Here is a 16,968-nt window from a genome sequence, read left to right as displayed (position 1 = left end):
GCTACTAGAACACACTCTCTGACAGGTGTATGGCTACTAGAACACACTCTCTGACAGGTGTATGGCTACTAGACTACGGCTATTTGCAGTATTACGAGAGCAAACACAGGAACATTTCACCTCAGTAAAGGCAGGTTTATACTTCGTCTGTTGACACGTCTGAAGACCATTTAGAATGTGACAAGTGTCTAAAAACAGGAGGTAACTGTTAGGAATATTATGAATAAATGACTAAACAATATCCTCATTTTAAATAGAACTGTAACTAAGTAAACTTATACTCTGTTTTATTATATTTGATTAACAATATGAGTTCATAAGAAGGGATTATGTGGCATGAACAAGGAGTAATTAAATATAACGAACACCATTCCAAACTAGTCTGGAGAGGAATGGGTTGTGGGTTAAGTAAGCAGATAAGGTCGTTAACCTATGGTTGAAACGACGAAACTGAGCTCTGGGGTGTTTTAGATAAGGCAGTGAGTGCATTCCTAGGTTTTCTGTTAATTAGAACTGTCAGCTAAGTGGTGATCGATAATGGTGAGGGGTCAAGAGTTAATTCAGTTGTGTTGTGTGTCCTGTGTGTGTGTGTTAGTGAGTTGGAATGAACTTTTAAACTCACTTAATTCTAGGTCGGGAGGAGGGGATTCATTCTAGAAGCAATGAAATGACGTCATGTTTTGTATATAAACTGTTGCTCGTGGTTACGCGGCAGCGCGCTCCAAGAATAAATACTATTATCTATTATTGATAAGACTGGTCTCCGTCTATTTTATGCAAACAAGAATCTTACAAATTCTCATAAAATAGATTAAGTGAATTCAATTAATGAAAACATATTGGAATAATTAAATTACAGTAAGAGTAACTTGACCAACTGTAAACCAGCCTTAACAGGGCAGGTGCTAAGTGGGTTGACCACTCAAATAATCACACCCTGATCTGTTTCACCTGCTTCCTCGTTATTACCCCCCCCAGGTGTTGCCCCCCCCAGGTGTTGCTTGTTTTCCCCAGTGTATTTATCCCTGTGTTTCCTGTCTCTCTGTACCAGTGTATTTATCCCTGTGTTTCCTGTCTCTCTGTGCCAGTGTATTTATCCCTGTGTTTCCTGTCTCTCTGTGCCAGTGTATTTATCCCTGTGTTTCCTGTCTCTCTGTGCCAGTTTGTCTTGTATTTCCAAGCCTACCAGTGGTTTTCTGCTTTGCCTTTTTGCCTTTTTGTCTCCTTTTGCTAGTCCTCCCGGTTCTGACCCTTGCTTGTTTTCTGGACTCCTGCCTGACCATTCTGCCTGTCCTGACCTCGAGCCTGCCTGCCCTTCGGTATCTCCTGAATTCTGAACAAGTTTTGACCTTTTTCCTGTCCACGACCATTCTCTTGCCGACTCCCTTTTGGATTTACTAAACATTTAAGACTCCAACCATTTGACTCCTGTGTCTGCATCTGGGTCTCGCCTTGTGTCATGATACAAATAATACTTTAATTGTTATTTTATGTCACAAGATCTGTGGTTCATTATGTTTCGAACATGTCACAAGGAAAATCTGTGGTTTATGGTGTGCCTCACTGTACCATTTCTGCTGAACATTCAGAAATGGGTCACAAGACCGTGTCAATAAAGGAAGTTAATGAGAGACCGAGAGAATTACACCTGGAATCATATTTCTATATATTGTGCACTTCAGTGTTATTTGGGTGACTTATAAAACACTAGTGACTAAATGAAACTCCCTTTGCAGTTATCCAAACATGTAAGCAGTACTGTTTTTTTTTTAATGCATCCATATTGCACAATGCATAAGTCTTCCTCGTGATATGAATAGCAAGCTTTATCAAAATTGTTACTGTAGAATAAACTAATTCAGAAAATCTACATTTAACACAATAGATGAGTCACTATGTGTGGGGGAAAAAGACAGTGGTGGAAAGTATTTCAGTAGTACTTATTAGTAGTACGTATTTTTACTGAAGTTGTTTTTGGGGGAGTACCTGTACTTTACTATTTATATTTTTGACAACTTTTGCCTTTTATCTCACTACATTTCTAATGAAAATAATGTACTTTTTACTCCATACATTTTCGCTGACACCCAAAGTACTCATTACATTTTGAATTCTTAGCAGGACAGGAAAATGGCACAATTCACGCACTTATCAAGAGAACTTCCCTGGTCATCCTGATCTGGTTGACTCACTAAACAAATGCATCGTTTGTAAATGATGTCTGCCTGTTGGGAGTGTGCTCCTGGCTGTCTGTAAATAACAAAAACAAAACGTCTGGTTTGCTTAATATAAGCAATTTTTTATTATTTTTACTTTTACTTTTGATAATTAAGTACCAAATACGTTTTAGACTTTCTAAGTAGGATTTTACTGGGTGACTTCCTAGTCATTTCCTATTAAGAAATCTGTACTTTTAGTCAAGTATGACAATTGGGTACTTTTTCCACCACTGAAAAAAAGACCGTATCATCAAAAACAGGAATAAGTCATGTTTTTATCAGAGAATACCAGACAGCACATGACTTTGTATCACGTGTTTAAAACGTAGACTCATTTATCCAATCATGCCCCGCCTTCCCCGCTTTGGGGCCATCTGATTGGCTGTCCAGCAAATCCTGACTGTTTTTTTTTCTTCTTCCCAACACTGTGATTTGCATAAAAATCCTCTCCCTGATGCAACGGCAACAAACAGTACCGGAGTCTTCCTGACAACAACTAATAACTAACAGAAGAAGGTAAAGGTAATCAAACTATGTTTTACTTTTCGATGATACCTCAAATGTAGCTAACGTTGTTATTTTCAGTGTTGTAGTGGGTTACTGTAGATTTGCTTCAGTTAATTTCTTGTAAATGGATGGTGTAACAGCTTACCTAGCCAACGTTGGCAGCCATAGGATCGACAACGGCACGTTTGGTTTTGCTACTTGGCGCAACTGTAAACAGTCGTAGCTTTTGGACAAACAAATGTTTTAATGCAAAAGTGTTTTTAATATAATCTTTAACATTTTCAAGACCGTGTGGGCAGAAAAAACATCTAGCTAGTAATTTGCTATGCAGTGATGATGCCTTTTTTTCTTTTCCCAGGACAGAGGATCATGTTTACATCGACCCTAGCCCTTCTGGGCCTCAGTCTGGGACTTGTGGCTAATGCTTTCCCCACACAACAGTCTGAAAACGGGAAGAACTGGGTGGTGATTGTCGCTGGCTCCAATGGCTGGTACAACTACCGACACCAGGTAAGAGTGAAGTTAACCGGGTACATTTTGGAAATCTGTTAATGTACACTTGACTTTATCAGTTGAGTGAGTCATTTGCTGCAGTCTTTTACCATGATTACATCCCAAACGGCTCCCTATTCCCTGTATAGTGCACTACTTTTGACAAGGGCATATGTAATACACTATATGAAGGGGGAAAATGGGGCTATTTGGGACATAACAGTATTTTTACCAATTTAACTTGAACTGCCTAGACTTAAAGGTCACATTCCATTTTTATTGATAAGAGGGACTAGATGTGTATAGCTGTAATTGGCCACTCTATTACTAATGTAGCTAGTGCTTCTTAACATTTTATGAAGCAGTGATTCACTCCCACCTGCATTTACAAATTACCTCGTCTAACCTGTCCTCCCGCATTGACTCGTACCAGTACCCCCTGTATATGGCCTTGCTATTTTTTTTTTTTTAATACTTTTTTTTTTTTGGGTAAATATTCTTAATGAACTGTTTCTTGAGCTGCACTGTTGGTTAAGGGCTTGTATAAGCAAGCATGTCACAGTAAGGTCCCAAACTGTATTTGGGAGCATGTGATAAAGTTGAATAATAATCAGTAAACCTATTCATGTGCCTCTCAATCAATAACCCCCCCATTCTCAATCACATCCAGATCATCAAATGGATAGATGCTGTGATGGATTATTTGAGTTTTACCTGATTTGGTTGACTGACTGGCTGTGTTCCCAGCTACTGCTCTGTATTTAGCAGTTGACTGACTGTGTTCCCAGCTACTGCTCTGTATTTAGTAGTGGACTGACTGGCTGTGTTCCCAGCTACTGCTCTGTATTTATCAGTGGACTGACTGGCTGTGTTCCCAGCTACTGCTCTGTATTTGTCAGTGGACTGACTGGCTGTGTTCCCAGCTACTGCTCTGTATTTATCAGTGGACTGACTGGCTGTGTTCCCAGCTACTGCTCTGTATTTGTCAGTGGACTGACTGGCTGTGTTCCCAGCTACTGCTCTGTATTTGTCAGTGGACTGACTGGCTGTGTTCCCAGCTACTGCTCTGTATTTGTCAGTGGACTGACTGGCTGTGTTCCCAGCTACTGCTCTGTATTTGTCAGTGGACTGACTGGCTGTGTTCCCAGCTACTGCTGAATTTGTCTGGACTGACTTTGTCAGTGGACTGACTGGCTGTGTTCCCAGCTACTGCTCTGTATTTGTCAGTGGACTGACTGGCTGTGTTCCCAGCTACTGCTCTGTATTTGTCAGTGGACTGACTGGCTGTGTTCCCAGCTACTGCTCTGTATTTGTCAGTGGACTGACTCCTCCCCCTCAATTAATCTGACTGTGATTAGTGGGGGTGACTTGTTGCCTTACATTACACGATTAGTTTACTTCGTGCCCTCCCCCTCCCTAGGCCGACGCCTGCCATGCGTACCAGATCGTCCACAAGAATGGCATTCCTGACGAGCAAATTGTCGTGATGATGTATGATGACCTGGCGACCAATGAGCAGTGAGTATTCTATTTCTGTTGTCCACCTTGTCTGCTTAGGTCTTCACCTTTTTTTTTAACAAGGGTTGCTGTAATCCATTATATATTGTCATGACGGACTACACATGGTCTGTTCCAGGATTATAAATGACGACGACCCTATCTACTCTTCAGATTTAGCCAGCTTCAGTCTGTTTTTATTATGGGTTGGCTCTGCAATATTTGCATTCCTGAGATGAAAGCAGAGCATATGTTATCCTTGTGTTGGGTGTACGATGGGCCTAAAACATCTCCTCATAGTGCTGTGGCAAACAGGCGGCAGCCAGGCTCTGTGGTTCTATGCTCCACTCGGGCTCTCGCAGCGGGTCTAAGGCACTGCATCTCTGTGCAAGAAGTGTCGCTACAATCCCTGGTTCGAGTCCAGGCTGAATCACATCCGGCTGTGATTGGGAGTCCCGTAGGGTGGCGCACAATTGGTCCAGCGTCGTCCGGGGTAGACCATCATTCTAAATAAGAATTTATTTTCTTAACTGACTTTCCTAGTTAAATAAAGGTAAAATGTTATTTTTTATAAACAATTCTAAACTCACTTGCTGCCAGACACACCATCCAGTAAACTGTATTGAGTGTTTCTCAATAGGTACCCTATTCCCTATACAAGTGCACTAGTTTTAACCAGAGCCCTATGGACTCTGGTTAAAGGTTATACACAATAAAATGGAGTAGTGTAGCATTTGGAAGGTGGGCCGTTTTAGAGGCTCACTGAGACACCATTGACTCTCGGTCACAAGGATCTAATTTAGCTGGGAATTATGGTGCCCGGGATAGGCCATGAGGTTCAGGGTTTAAGATGGAAGTGACTGATGTCAATGACTGACACACATTTGAAATTGTGCTTGTCTTACTGTAATCACTAGATGGTCATATTGACCTACTTTGACACAGGCTGTGTCTTAATCTAGGTAAAAATCTAATGTTCTCATAGATATATATTTTGTTTTACTGTACAACAATGCCGTATTTGTTTCATTGGTCCTGTAATATTTTCCTGCATCGAGTTGCTCCTGGGATGTACTCTTCCAAGTTACACTTAAAGTCTGAATCGAAAAAACAAACAGAATCATGTGATACTTAGGTTTTTGTGTGAAACTGTTTTTTCAGTATCTGCATGTGGTTTGAATTTGACTACTGTAGGAATAGATGATGATGTGATTCCTGTCATTGGAGGCTAGAGGAAGTGATACTGGGGTTTTAATAAAGAACCCTTTTTGTCATTGCCTTGTGATAATTCTTAACTGTCACCCACTGAATGCCATTATATTCGTGCTAATGTGTATTGTGATAGAATGCATGTCTTGCCAAGACTGTAGACCGCAACATTTTGTATTTGTCGAACTGTTATATCAGAAATGTCTTCTGCTCAGTTCTCAAACGCACAGGGTAGGCACATTACTAGCTGTTGGGTGGTGTAAAATGCCTTGGGGGGGGGTCCCCTGTAGGTTTTTTTGGGGGGGTCATATAATAAATTGTATGGCCTGTTTCCTCCAGGCACGTATCTGATTATCTACCCTCTTTGTTTTTCAGAAACCCCACCCCAGGGGTGGTGATCAACCGACCCAATGGGACAGACGTCTACAAGGGAGTCCCCAAAGACTACACTGGAGACGTGAGTGGAAGGAAAATGGAACATTTCAAATGCTTTAAAAAAATATATAAACTTTTTAAAAATGTGTCAGTGCTAATATCATCACAACAATCAATGCTTTATACAGTACTGTAAAACTCAAGTTGTGAACATGGATCTCAAGTCAGGAAACTGTCCTCAGTGCCTGTTCTCTGACTGTACCATACAGGCTGTTACCGCTGACAACTTCCTGGCTGTGCTGAAGGGTGACTCAGCCAATACTAAGGGGGGTTCTGGGAAAGTGCTGAAGAGGCAAGTGATTGGGGGGGCAGGTTGTAATATATCATAGGATTACCACAGTAGGGTGAAAGTTATTCCAGAACTTTTAAGGTAGTCTTCTAAAATGAAATGAATCATTGTTACAACAACATATTGTTATAAAGTTTCTTGGCAGAATGTTCCATTGAGAACCTTCCCTGGAAAAACAGACTCACAGTTTGAAAATGGGGATTGTGTCATAATCTTTCAGTTCAAATGAAACACCTGGCTTATCAACTTAATCTAATTTTTTTTTTTTTTTTACTTCCTGTTGGCAGTGGTCCCAACGATCATGTGTTTGTGTACTTCACTGATCATGGAGCTCCTGGGCTGCTGGCCTTCCCCAATGACGACGTAAGCATTTTTACACTTCCTGCTCATCTACCAGGGGTTATTTATTTTCTTTCGGGAACACCTTGCTGTTTTCCCAGCTACTGCTCTGCTCGTTTTTTCTGAACACCTTGCTGTGTTCCCAGCTACTGCTCTGCTCGTTTTTTCTGAACACCTTGCTGTGTTCCCAGCTACTGCTCTGCTCGTTTTTTCTGAACACCTTGCTGTGTTCCCAGCTACTGCTCTGCTCGTTTTTTCTGAACACCTTGCTGTGTTCCCAGCTACTGCTCTGCTTGTTTTTTATGAACATCTTGCTTGTTCTGGCCAAAAGGATGTGATTTCAGATGGCGCCTTTTCTGTCCATGGATGGCTGGATGAATGACCTAGGTCTGCTCTCTGTGAAATAGAAAGCTGCCATGTGTTTCAACTAACATTCAGAACAGTTTATGAGTTAGTGTTATGATGATAAAAACAAATTATCATATTTTAAGCCTGGTTGAATAAACCTTATGTTCTGTCACTCAGCAGAAAAGTTGTGTTAGAGACTGAGTCACTGAACAAGACAAGGAGTACTCCTCCCACAATGCCTTGGGCAACCTAGGATCTTGTGACTGACTCTTGTGGCTCTACCTCATGGGGTCTAGTGCCTCTTGTTTTAAAGTTAATGTACTGAAGGAAAAACAGAAATGAAACATTTCATAAATATAGTTTTCTTTTTTCTACAGCTTCATGTTGCCGACCTCATGGGTGCCATCAACAACATGCATGAGAACAAGAAATATGGGAAGGTGTGGAAGTTAAACCTGTTATTGTTTGTGGATGTGGAGCGCCAATCACATGTTGATTTAATAATGTATAGTTTTTATTTTTTAAAGACAAGATATTTAGAGTTGATAGACCGGATGATAGTTTCCCCTGACTGGACTTGTTGTTTTTCATTGATTTTTCTCTGCTCTCGCAGTTAGTGTTCTATATCGAGGCCTGTGAGTCGGGATCAATGATGACCAAGCTGCCTGCTGACATCGATGGTGAGTTACGCTGTGCTTCAACCTCCCAGTGACTCGAATCACAGGGAACTATCCCGAAACGCTGATAGTAAAGAACGGGTTAATCATTCACGGTATCGGGGGGTTCAAGATACTCTTGACCGCTCTTTGATCAGCCAGGTCACCAGTGGTACAAGTCAATATTTGACGTCCATGTCGGGAGATGATGTGGAAACCGGCCACTAGGGGCAGCATTGAGCGCTCTTATCTTCAAGTAGATTTCAGTGTGCATGTTTCACTCCAATGATGGAAAGTTGTTTTAATTTTTTTTAACCATTTGAAAGTTAATGCCTAACCTTAAAACATTTGGAGTTAATGCCTAACCTTAAAACATTTGGAGTTAATGCCTAACCTTAAAACATTTGGAGTTAATACCTAACCTTAAAACATTTGGAGTTAATGCCTAAGCTCAATCTTAAACATTTTGACATTTGAGAAACATGGATAAATCTCTAATTCTAATGTGACACTGGAAATGATGCTGACAATTACATTGGCGCTTCCATCAATTAATCTTCAACATTTTTAAAGCTGATCCAGTAAGTCTGACAACTCCCATACAGGTTAATGTCTTCCTGAACAGGGCTGTTTTTGACTGCTCACTAAATCATGCTCTGAACTTTCCCCTAGGTACATATCTAGGATCAGCTCTCCCAATCTTAACTTTAACCATTAGTAGGGGAAATGCAAAACTGACCCAAGATCAGCGTCTAGGGGCAATTTCAACCTACTTCCCAAAATCAGCCCTTGGTAATGGTCTGTTCGGACGGCCAATTAATTAGAACCGGGTCACGTGTACATAAGTCTTCATACAAGCAGATGACAGCAACATTGTGTTGGAGTCGTTTATTGTCAGTGTGTGAAAAGACCTTAAGGAGAGATGGTCTGTGTCAGACCCTTGGTTATTGTCATGCTCTGTTCCACGAGCCATGTAGATCCTAGTCTCCCTAGTTTACTGTCTGGACTAGATCCTAGTTTACTGTCTGGACTAGATCCTAGTTTACTGTCTGGACTAGATCCTAGTTTACTGTCTGGACTAGATCCTAGTTTACTGTCTGGACTAGATCCTAGTTTACTGTCTGGACTAGATCCTAGTTTACTGTCTGGACTAGATCCTAGTTTACTGTCTGGACTAGATCCTAGTTTACTGTCTGGACTAGATCCTAGTTTACTGTCTGGACTAGATCCTAGTCTACTGTCTGGACTAGATCCTAGTCTCAAGCAGTGGTGGGAAAAGTACCCAAACTCATACTTAAGTAAAGGTAGCTATGACTCAAGTAAAAGTCACCCAGTAAAATCCTACTTAAGTACATTTAAAACCAAATACTTTTACTCAAGTATCAAATGTAAATGCTAAAATATATTTAATTATGTCAAATTCCTTTATATTAAGCAAACCTGACGGCACTGTTCTTTAAATTATTTATATATATATATATATATATATATATATATATTTTTACAGATAGCCAGGGGCATGCTGCAACCCTCAGACATCACTTACAAACGAAGCATGTGTTTAGTGATTCTGCCAGATCAGAGGCAGTATGACCAGCGGTGTTCTCTTGATGACTTGTTTCATACTAGACCATTTTCCTCTCCTGCTAAGCATTCAAACTGTAACAAGTACATGGTGTCAGGGGAAGGAAAAAATAAATAATTACCCCTCCCCCAATTTAAGTAGTAATTTGACTCTACGCCGTTAGCCTTGTGGACTTTACGCTGCTGGCCTTGAGTGACCGACATCCCATAATGTTGACTTGTTACCCACAGGCCGTCTTCATTGTCTACCGTACGACATTAAACCATGATGAGGGTGTTTCTTTATCATTTTTAAAACATGTATATTTTGTTGTGTATAATCAAGCTATAGATTTGCGATAGTGTATAAGCGGTGTCCTGGATCCATAGACCCTGTTTTAATGTTCTCACTGTCTAAATCTCTCTCTCCTTCAGTGTATGCCACCACAGCAGCCAACTCTCATGAGTCGTCCTATGCCTGTTACTATGACGATAAGCGGGAGACGTACCTGGGGGACTGGTACAGCGTCAACTGGCTGGAGGACTCTGATGTGGTGAGTCTGGTACAGAAACGATGTACTCGATTAACCACATCTTTACCGATTTTGTGTGTTTCTGTAAAGGACATGACTGCTGTTGAAATGTTGTGTATAGCCGTTACTCCAATGTTTTTGTCTCAAAATAAAAGGAGCAGAACATCCTTTAGCCACACACTCACTCTCTCTTTGTAAAATGTCTTTCCCCGACTGTTGTCCCAGGAGGACCTGAGCAAAGAGACTCTGATTAAACAGTTCAAGATCGTCAGGAGCCACACCAACACCAGCCACGTGATGCAGTTTGGGAACAAGGTGAGGGATTCAGAGGGACGACCGTTGCAACAGGAATTCGCTAGTTCAGTCGGAGTCGCGTGACGTTATCGTGAAATGGGTTTATCTGTTAAGATTTAGATGTAAAAGAGGATTAACAAACCTCTACTTCCTCACTTCTGTTCAGGTGGCTAATGTTTATGTTCCAATAGACGATTTTAATGAACGAGACGGTAACGTGTTCTCTAGACTCTGACCCGTATGACGGAGGTTAGCTAACTGTAGTTATCTGTTCTCTAGACTCTGGCCCATATGAAGGTGGTAGCCTTCCAAGGTAATGTCAATGCCAAGCCTGCCCCCCCCATGAACCTGCAGCCCGTAGAGGACCCAGACCTGACCCCTAGCCCTGATGTACCCCTGGCCATCCTTAAGAGGAAACTGATGAGGACCAATGACCTCTCTGCAACCAAGAAATACTTCAGCCAGATTACGTCAGACCTCAAGGTAACGGACAGGAAACGTGTATCTTTTTTTTTTCTTATAAAATATGCATTTTATTTTTGTTTTGAATGAACCTGGGATGTATTCAATTGGGAACACCGTAACAAACTGAAAACAAGTGTTCTTCAATGAAGTTCAGACTGTTTCGCTCTGGTCGTGTCTAATGAACATGACCCAGACTTTATCATCAGGTGCTTCTGTTAGTTCATAAGAACTTGGAGAACTGTGGTGATTTAAAAATATTTTTTTAAATGTATTTTTCCCCACTAGGTGCGTGAGCTGCTGGCAGAGACCATGCGCAGGGTGGTAGAGACGGTGACAGGAGAGGAGATCATGACCCAGAGGATCCTGAGTGCCAAGCTGGATCTGACTCAGCATCAATGCTACCAGGCTGCTGTTAACCACTACAAGATACGATGCTTCAACTGGCATATCACTGAGGTACAGTCCTGTCTGCCAAATGTATTTAAAAGACCAGTTTAATATATATATATATATTTTTTTTACATCAAGTGGTCACTTCACAGGAACTCAACCTAGAGCGGTCCATGGTACCATCTATGACACAGCCCCAGCACAGAACTCTCTTTAAAAAAAAAATTCAATCAATTATTTGTAAAGGGAGTTACAATGGCACTATTGACCCCATTTGCATACACAAGTCCGACACACCATTTAAGCCTTCATTTATTTCAGGGTTTGTCCCCCAGTTGGTTTGTGGTACTGTCGGTTCCTGTCTCTGCGTCATCTACTTCTCTTTCCCAGACTGCTACCATGTACTTCAGAGACTGAGTAACATAAATACGTCGCTGAGTAAGAAACTAACCGTCAAAAGCATATTTTTACAGACCGATTTTTTTTTTTTTTTAGACATGTTTACTGTTAAACTCAGACTGCCCCCCCTGTCCCCCTCACATGACCACAGGCTTTAAAAAAAAACATTTACAGACATAACAATGACTTCTGTACAGGATGTGTGGAGGAAGTAGAAACATTATGACTTGTATGTACTTTCCATTTTGAAACGGTGTACTGTAAGTCTTCCCCAGTTTTCAGAACGGTGTACTGTAAGTAGTCTTCCCCCAGTTTGGCTCAGAACGGTGTGTACTGTAAGTCGTTTCCCCCCCCAGTTTGGCTCAGAACGGTGTACTGTAAGTCTTCTTCAGAACGGTGTGTACTGTAAGTCGTTTCCCCCCAGTATGGCTCAGAACAGTGTGTGTATATAAAAGTTGTGGTGATTGTTTTTTGTGTTGCAGTATGAATATGCTCTGCGACACCTGTATGCCCTGGTCAACCTGTGTGAGGGAGGATACGCAACAGACAGGTACTGTACCAGTCTGAAATGTCTCCCTATACAGGGAAGGGGTTCTCAAACTGTTTTCTGTGGATCTGGGGAACTATTTTTCTGTGATTGCAAATTTATCAGGGACCCAATGATCAGAATATAAATGTGTTTTAAAAAAAAATCATTTTTATAAATGTGTATACAAGGAGTTCAAGGCAGTCTATGACTTTGGCTGTGTTTTGCCAGACGAACCAAGCCTCTGGCCCAGGGAAGGAACATTTATACAGGTCCATCTCTTAGCATCAGAGAAAATGCTGCAATTTATACACACTTTTCCATGAGGAAGAAGGAACACTGCAGTTTTAAAGCTGAAATTAGTGCATTTGTTTTAAAGGGAATATATATTTGTGGTATAGTTGGTGAAGTGTGGCTGAATGGTGAATAATGACTTCTATTTCTACACTATCAATGTCAAGACGAGTTGTTAAATAAATCCTAAAGGGGCACTAATGCACGGTTGGTAAACGCAGTAATATTTGGTATATTCCATTATCATACACTGTTCAAAAGAATAAAGGGAACACTAAAATAACACATCCTATATCTGAATGAAATATTCTTATTAAATTTTTCTTTACATAGTTGAATGTGCTGACAACAAAATCACACAAATGATCAATGGAAATCAAATTTATCAACCCATGGAGGTCTGGATTTGGAGTCACACTCAAAATTAAAGTGGAAAACCACACTACAGGCTGATCCAACTTTGATGTAATGTCCTTAAAACAAGTCAAAATGAGGCTCAGTAGTGTGAGTGGCCTCCACGTGCCTGTATGGCCTCCCTACAACGCCTGGGCATGCTCCTGATGAGATGGCGGATGGTCTCCCGAGGGATCTCCTCCCAGACCTGAACTAAAGCATCCGCCAACTCCTGGACAGTCTGGTGGCATTGGTGGATGGAGCGAGACATGATGTGCTCAATTGGATTCAGGTCTGGGGAACGGGCGGGCCAGTCCATAGCATCAATGCCTTCCTCTTGCAGGAACTGCTAACACACTCCAGCCACATGAGGTCTAGCATTGTCTTGCATTAGGAGGAACCCAGGGCCAACCGCACCAGCATATGGTCTCACAAGGGGTCTGAGGATCTCAACTCGGTACCTAATGGCAGTCGGGCTACTTCTGTCGGGGGGCCCCCAAAGAAATGCCACGCCACACCATGACTGACCCACCGCCAAACCGGTCATGTTGGAGGATGTTGCAGGCAGCAGAATGTTCTCCACGGCGTCTCCAGACTCTGTCACATGTGCTCCGTGTGAACCTGCTTTCATCTGTGAAGAGCACAGGGCGCCAGTGGCGAATTTGCCAAACATCCTGCACGGTGTTGGGCTGTAAGCACAACCCCCACCTGTGGACGTCAGGCCCTCATACCACCCTCATTGAGTCTGTTTCTGACTGTTTGAGCAGACACATGCACATTTGTGGCCTGCTGGAGGTCATTTTGCAGGGCTCTGGCAGTGCTCCTCCTGCTCCTCCTTGCACAAAGGCAGAGGTAGCGGTCCTGCTGCTGGGTTGTTGCCCTCCTACAGCCTCCTCCTCGCCTCCTGATGTACTGGCCTGTCTCCTGGTAGCGCCTCCATGCTCTGGACACTACGCTGACAGACCTGGCAAACCTTCTTGCCACAGCTCGCATTGATGTGCCATCCTGGATGAGCTGCACTACCTGAGCCACTTGTGTGGGTTGTAGACTCCGTCTCATGCTACCACTAGAGTGAAGGCACCGCCAGCATTCAAAAGTGACCAAAACATCAGCCAGGAAGCATAGGAACTGAGAAGTGGTCTGTGGTCACCACCTGCAGAACCACTCCTTTATTGGGGGTGTCTTGCTAATTTTCTACAATTTCCACCTGTTGTCTATTCCATTTGCACAACAGCATGTGAAATGTATTGTCAATCAGTGTTGCTTCCTAAGTGGACAGTTTGATTTCACAAGTGTGATTGACTTGGAGTTACATTGTGTTTAAGTGTTCCCTTTTTTTTTTGCGCTGTGTGTGTGTGTGTATATTTATTTATTTCGTTTTTAATTTCCAATGGAGCTACTTCCATAGACTAATCATGTCAATGTTTGTCACCCTGCTCAGTATCCTGATGGCAATGGAGAGCGTGTGTCACTTCAACTAGACGGCTCTTTCTGAATGAACACCCCTTTCGGATCAGGTTGCTGTGCCTCCACACAGGAGGGTCTGAGACGACGAGTCTTCTCTTTGCACTGACAAGGAATCAAGTTTGACAAAATATATATTTTCTTTCACACTGCTATACCACTTTTTCAAATGTTTGATTTTAAACTTTTATTCCCTGGATTTATTGAGACATTTTAAAAATGTGTTTTTTTTAATGCTGAATTGTACGATCACTGAGCGTTTTGTTTGTTTTTACTACTCTGATTTTTTTATGACGGTTTTGGATTCAGTTTTCTCCCTCTGGTAGAGTGGTATCTGAAATTTAGTGGGTATACTGTAATTTTGCAAAACTGCCCTCCTAGTGAAGGAAAAGCACCCTGTGAAATTCTGAGAAACGGTGACCTAAACTCTGAATGACCTAAAATGATGAAACCCATATTGGTCTTTCAGTCAGGCTAACCTAAGCTTTACTGTGGAAGTAAGCTAATAGTAGGCCCACTATTTCATATACCCCCTCCCTTCCTGCACCTTTTTTAATAGAACAATTTCTTTAGTTTTTCCAAGTCCATAACAATGCTTAAACACATCAAAGACTACTTTTGGGGTCTGGGGGGGGGAAGAAATGTAGATTTTGAGTGTAGCTAACCTCTTAATGAATGCTCAGGCACCTAGCACTGTTTGGTTAGTGATGTTTCTGTAGCCACTGGCTTGATCTCCTTCTGCCAGGGAGGCATAGCTAGCTTAATGTTTTTTTTAAATTGAGACGGTTGTTGTGAACCATGTCTTTCCATCTACCAGGAGACTGTTGGGGGCCTGTCATCAGCATCGATATACTTTTTCCCCCTCTTCATTAATTGTTTGCTACCTGGACATTTTACTTCATATTATGAGGCATGTCTTACTTTGACTCACACTAGCCACAATCCCATAGAAACATGGAGGAAATAATTGGATTTGCTTTGTTTGTCTAGCAGACAAGTTATATTAGCAACCCATGATATAGTTAAAAAATTGAACCGATATTTCTGTCCCTGAAAACGTGCATTTTTAGATTGGTTATTTCCTGCAAATTGTGCTTTTTAAACTTTTTTTTTTTATTTTATTTTTAAAAAAAACCTTCGCATGTAGGCAGTGTGCATGTTGACGCACCGACAATGTGACGAAATAATAAAATGAATCGCAACGTTCTATCAGCCTTATTAATTGTTACGGCGTATACCTCCACTACTTTGATAAGCATCGTGGCGATTTAAGAAGTGACTATAGGCAATGCCCATAAAAATGGGTTTACGGTTTGGACCTGTAACAGGGTTGGTGCTTGGAGGGTGAATCCTACAGCGTCATAATACTCACGTTAACCTCCATGCAGACTCCTGTAAAGGCTCAGGATACTGTGTTGTCACAGGGATGTTAAACTAAAACCTTGATGGTCAGAACAAACTGGAAAGGACTTGTGTTCACTAAAGCGAGCCACAAGGTGATGCTGAGGGGTGTAAGCCCACCACAGCCATGATTTAAAAAAAAAAATATGATAACGCATGGACTCTAGATTTATTGCTCTTATACAACTGGTTACCAGCCTTAAAGCAAGATTCTTTCCCAAACCATTTTAATTTAACAAACCGTGATGCTAGATTCACTAACACTCGTTGTCAAGTGCAATTTTAGGTGTTTGGTTGTTAGGTCTATTCTCAAAAAACCCAAAGAGCCCTCATTCTCATGACTGGAATTTTAAGCAACCTGCAAAGTTCTAGAACTATGGCAAACAATGGTTGCTATGGATGCTCAATCACTACAGGCTGAAAATACTTAACTAACTGCATGTGAATGTTGTCTATCATGGGCAGGCAAGACTCTCCACAATAGGGATTTCTGAACCAACTGTATAATAGGAATTACCATAGTGGCTCTTTCCATCTAGTCTACCCCCTCCTGTGTCATAACTTAAGATTTAATCAAGATATTGACCGACTCAAATAATGATTCCTCTTCTGTTGGGAGTAATTTGTCATATTAGGATTACATTATATATATTTTTTTTTAAAGTTAAATGGTGTACCTGGTTTTGCTGAGGAAAGGTAGAGGCCATAGACTGGATTCTATTTATGTTTTCTAGCCACTGTATATTATCAAAAGCAATAGTGATTTATCTTTTAATTTTTTGAAGTTGCTGAAGTTTCTGCATGACTGTCATAAGATGCCAAATGGGGCAGAACACAGTTTTTAGGAGTGTAGAAGGGTGAGCTGGTCATGCAGTGGAGGACTAAGGTTTTGAGGAGGGGACTGCAGGAGTAACATAGCAAACTAGAATGTATGTATGAATGAAATGTTCACTCTCTTTGGAATTTGAAAAATAAAACTGACCGTGTTCATGTCTTTGTCTGACTCTTTTAGATTGTCCTCAAATTACTGACTTTACAAACGTGTGTGTGTGTGTGTGTGTGTGTGTGTGACTGAAACATTAACACCTACTCTTTCCATGACCGACTGACCAGGTGAAAGCTCTGATCCCTTATTGATGCAGGGGAGGAGACCAGTTAAACAAGGATTTTAAAAATATAATTCTAAGCCTTCAGACATGGCTTGGATAAATGTGGCGTTCAGAGGGTGAATGGGCAAGATAACAGATTTAAGTGC

General features: G+C 41.5%; 1 protein-coding gene across 2 annotated transcripts; it reads left to right on the top strand.

Moving 5' to 3' along the window:
* Window positions 1–2,644: 2,644 nt before the first annotated feature.
* On the top strand, window positions 2,645–16,703 carry LOC112236405 (legumain). 2 transcript variants are annotated; one of them, XM_042325122.1, is made up of 14 exons: window positions 2,645–2,741; window positions 3,085–3,236; window positions 4,639–4,736; window positions 6,300–6,381; window positions 6,569–6,651; window positions 6,936–7,011; window positions 7,713–7,775; window positions 7,949–8,015; window positions 9,990–10,108; window positions 10,313–10,402; window positions 10,661–10,864; window positions 11,132–11,302; window positions 12,118–12,185; window positions 14,290–16,703. In XM_042325122.1, the coding sequence occupies exons 2-14, from the start codon at window positions 3,096–3,098 to the stop codon at window positions 14,327–14,329; spliced, it is 1,302 nt and encodes a 433-aa protein (XP_042181056.1). In that variant the 5' UTR covers window positions 2,645–2,741; window positions 3,085–3,095; the 3' UTR covers window positions 14,330–16,703. The 2 variants fall into 2 exon arrangements, with proteins under 2 accessions (XP_042181056.1, XP_042181057.1); XM_042325123.1 differs by having other exon boundaries at window positions 2,646–2,735.
* Window positions 16,704–16,968: the final 265 nt, after the last annotated feature.

Source organism: Oncorhynchus tshawytscha, linkage group LG08 (genome assembly GCF_018296145.1).
Source record: "Oncorhynchus tshawytscha isolate Ot180627B linkage group LG08, Otsh_v2.0, whole genome shotgun sequence".
Lineage (NCBI taxonomy): Eukaryota > Metazoa > Chordata > Actinopteri > Salmoniformes > Salmonidae > Oncorhynchus > Oncorhynchus tshawytscha.
Note: the sequence above shows the minus strand (reverse complement) of the source record. Positions and strands in the feature narration are given on the sequence as shown.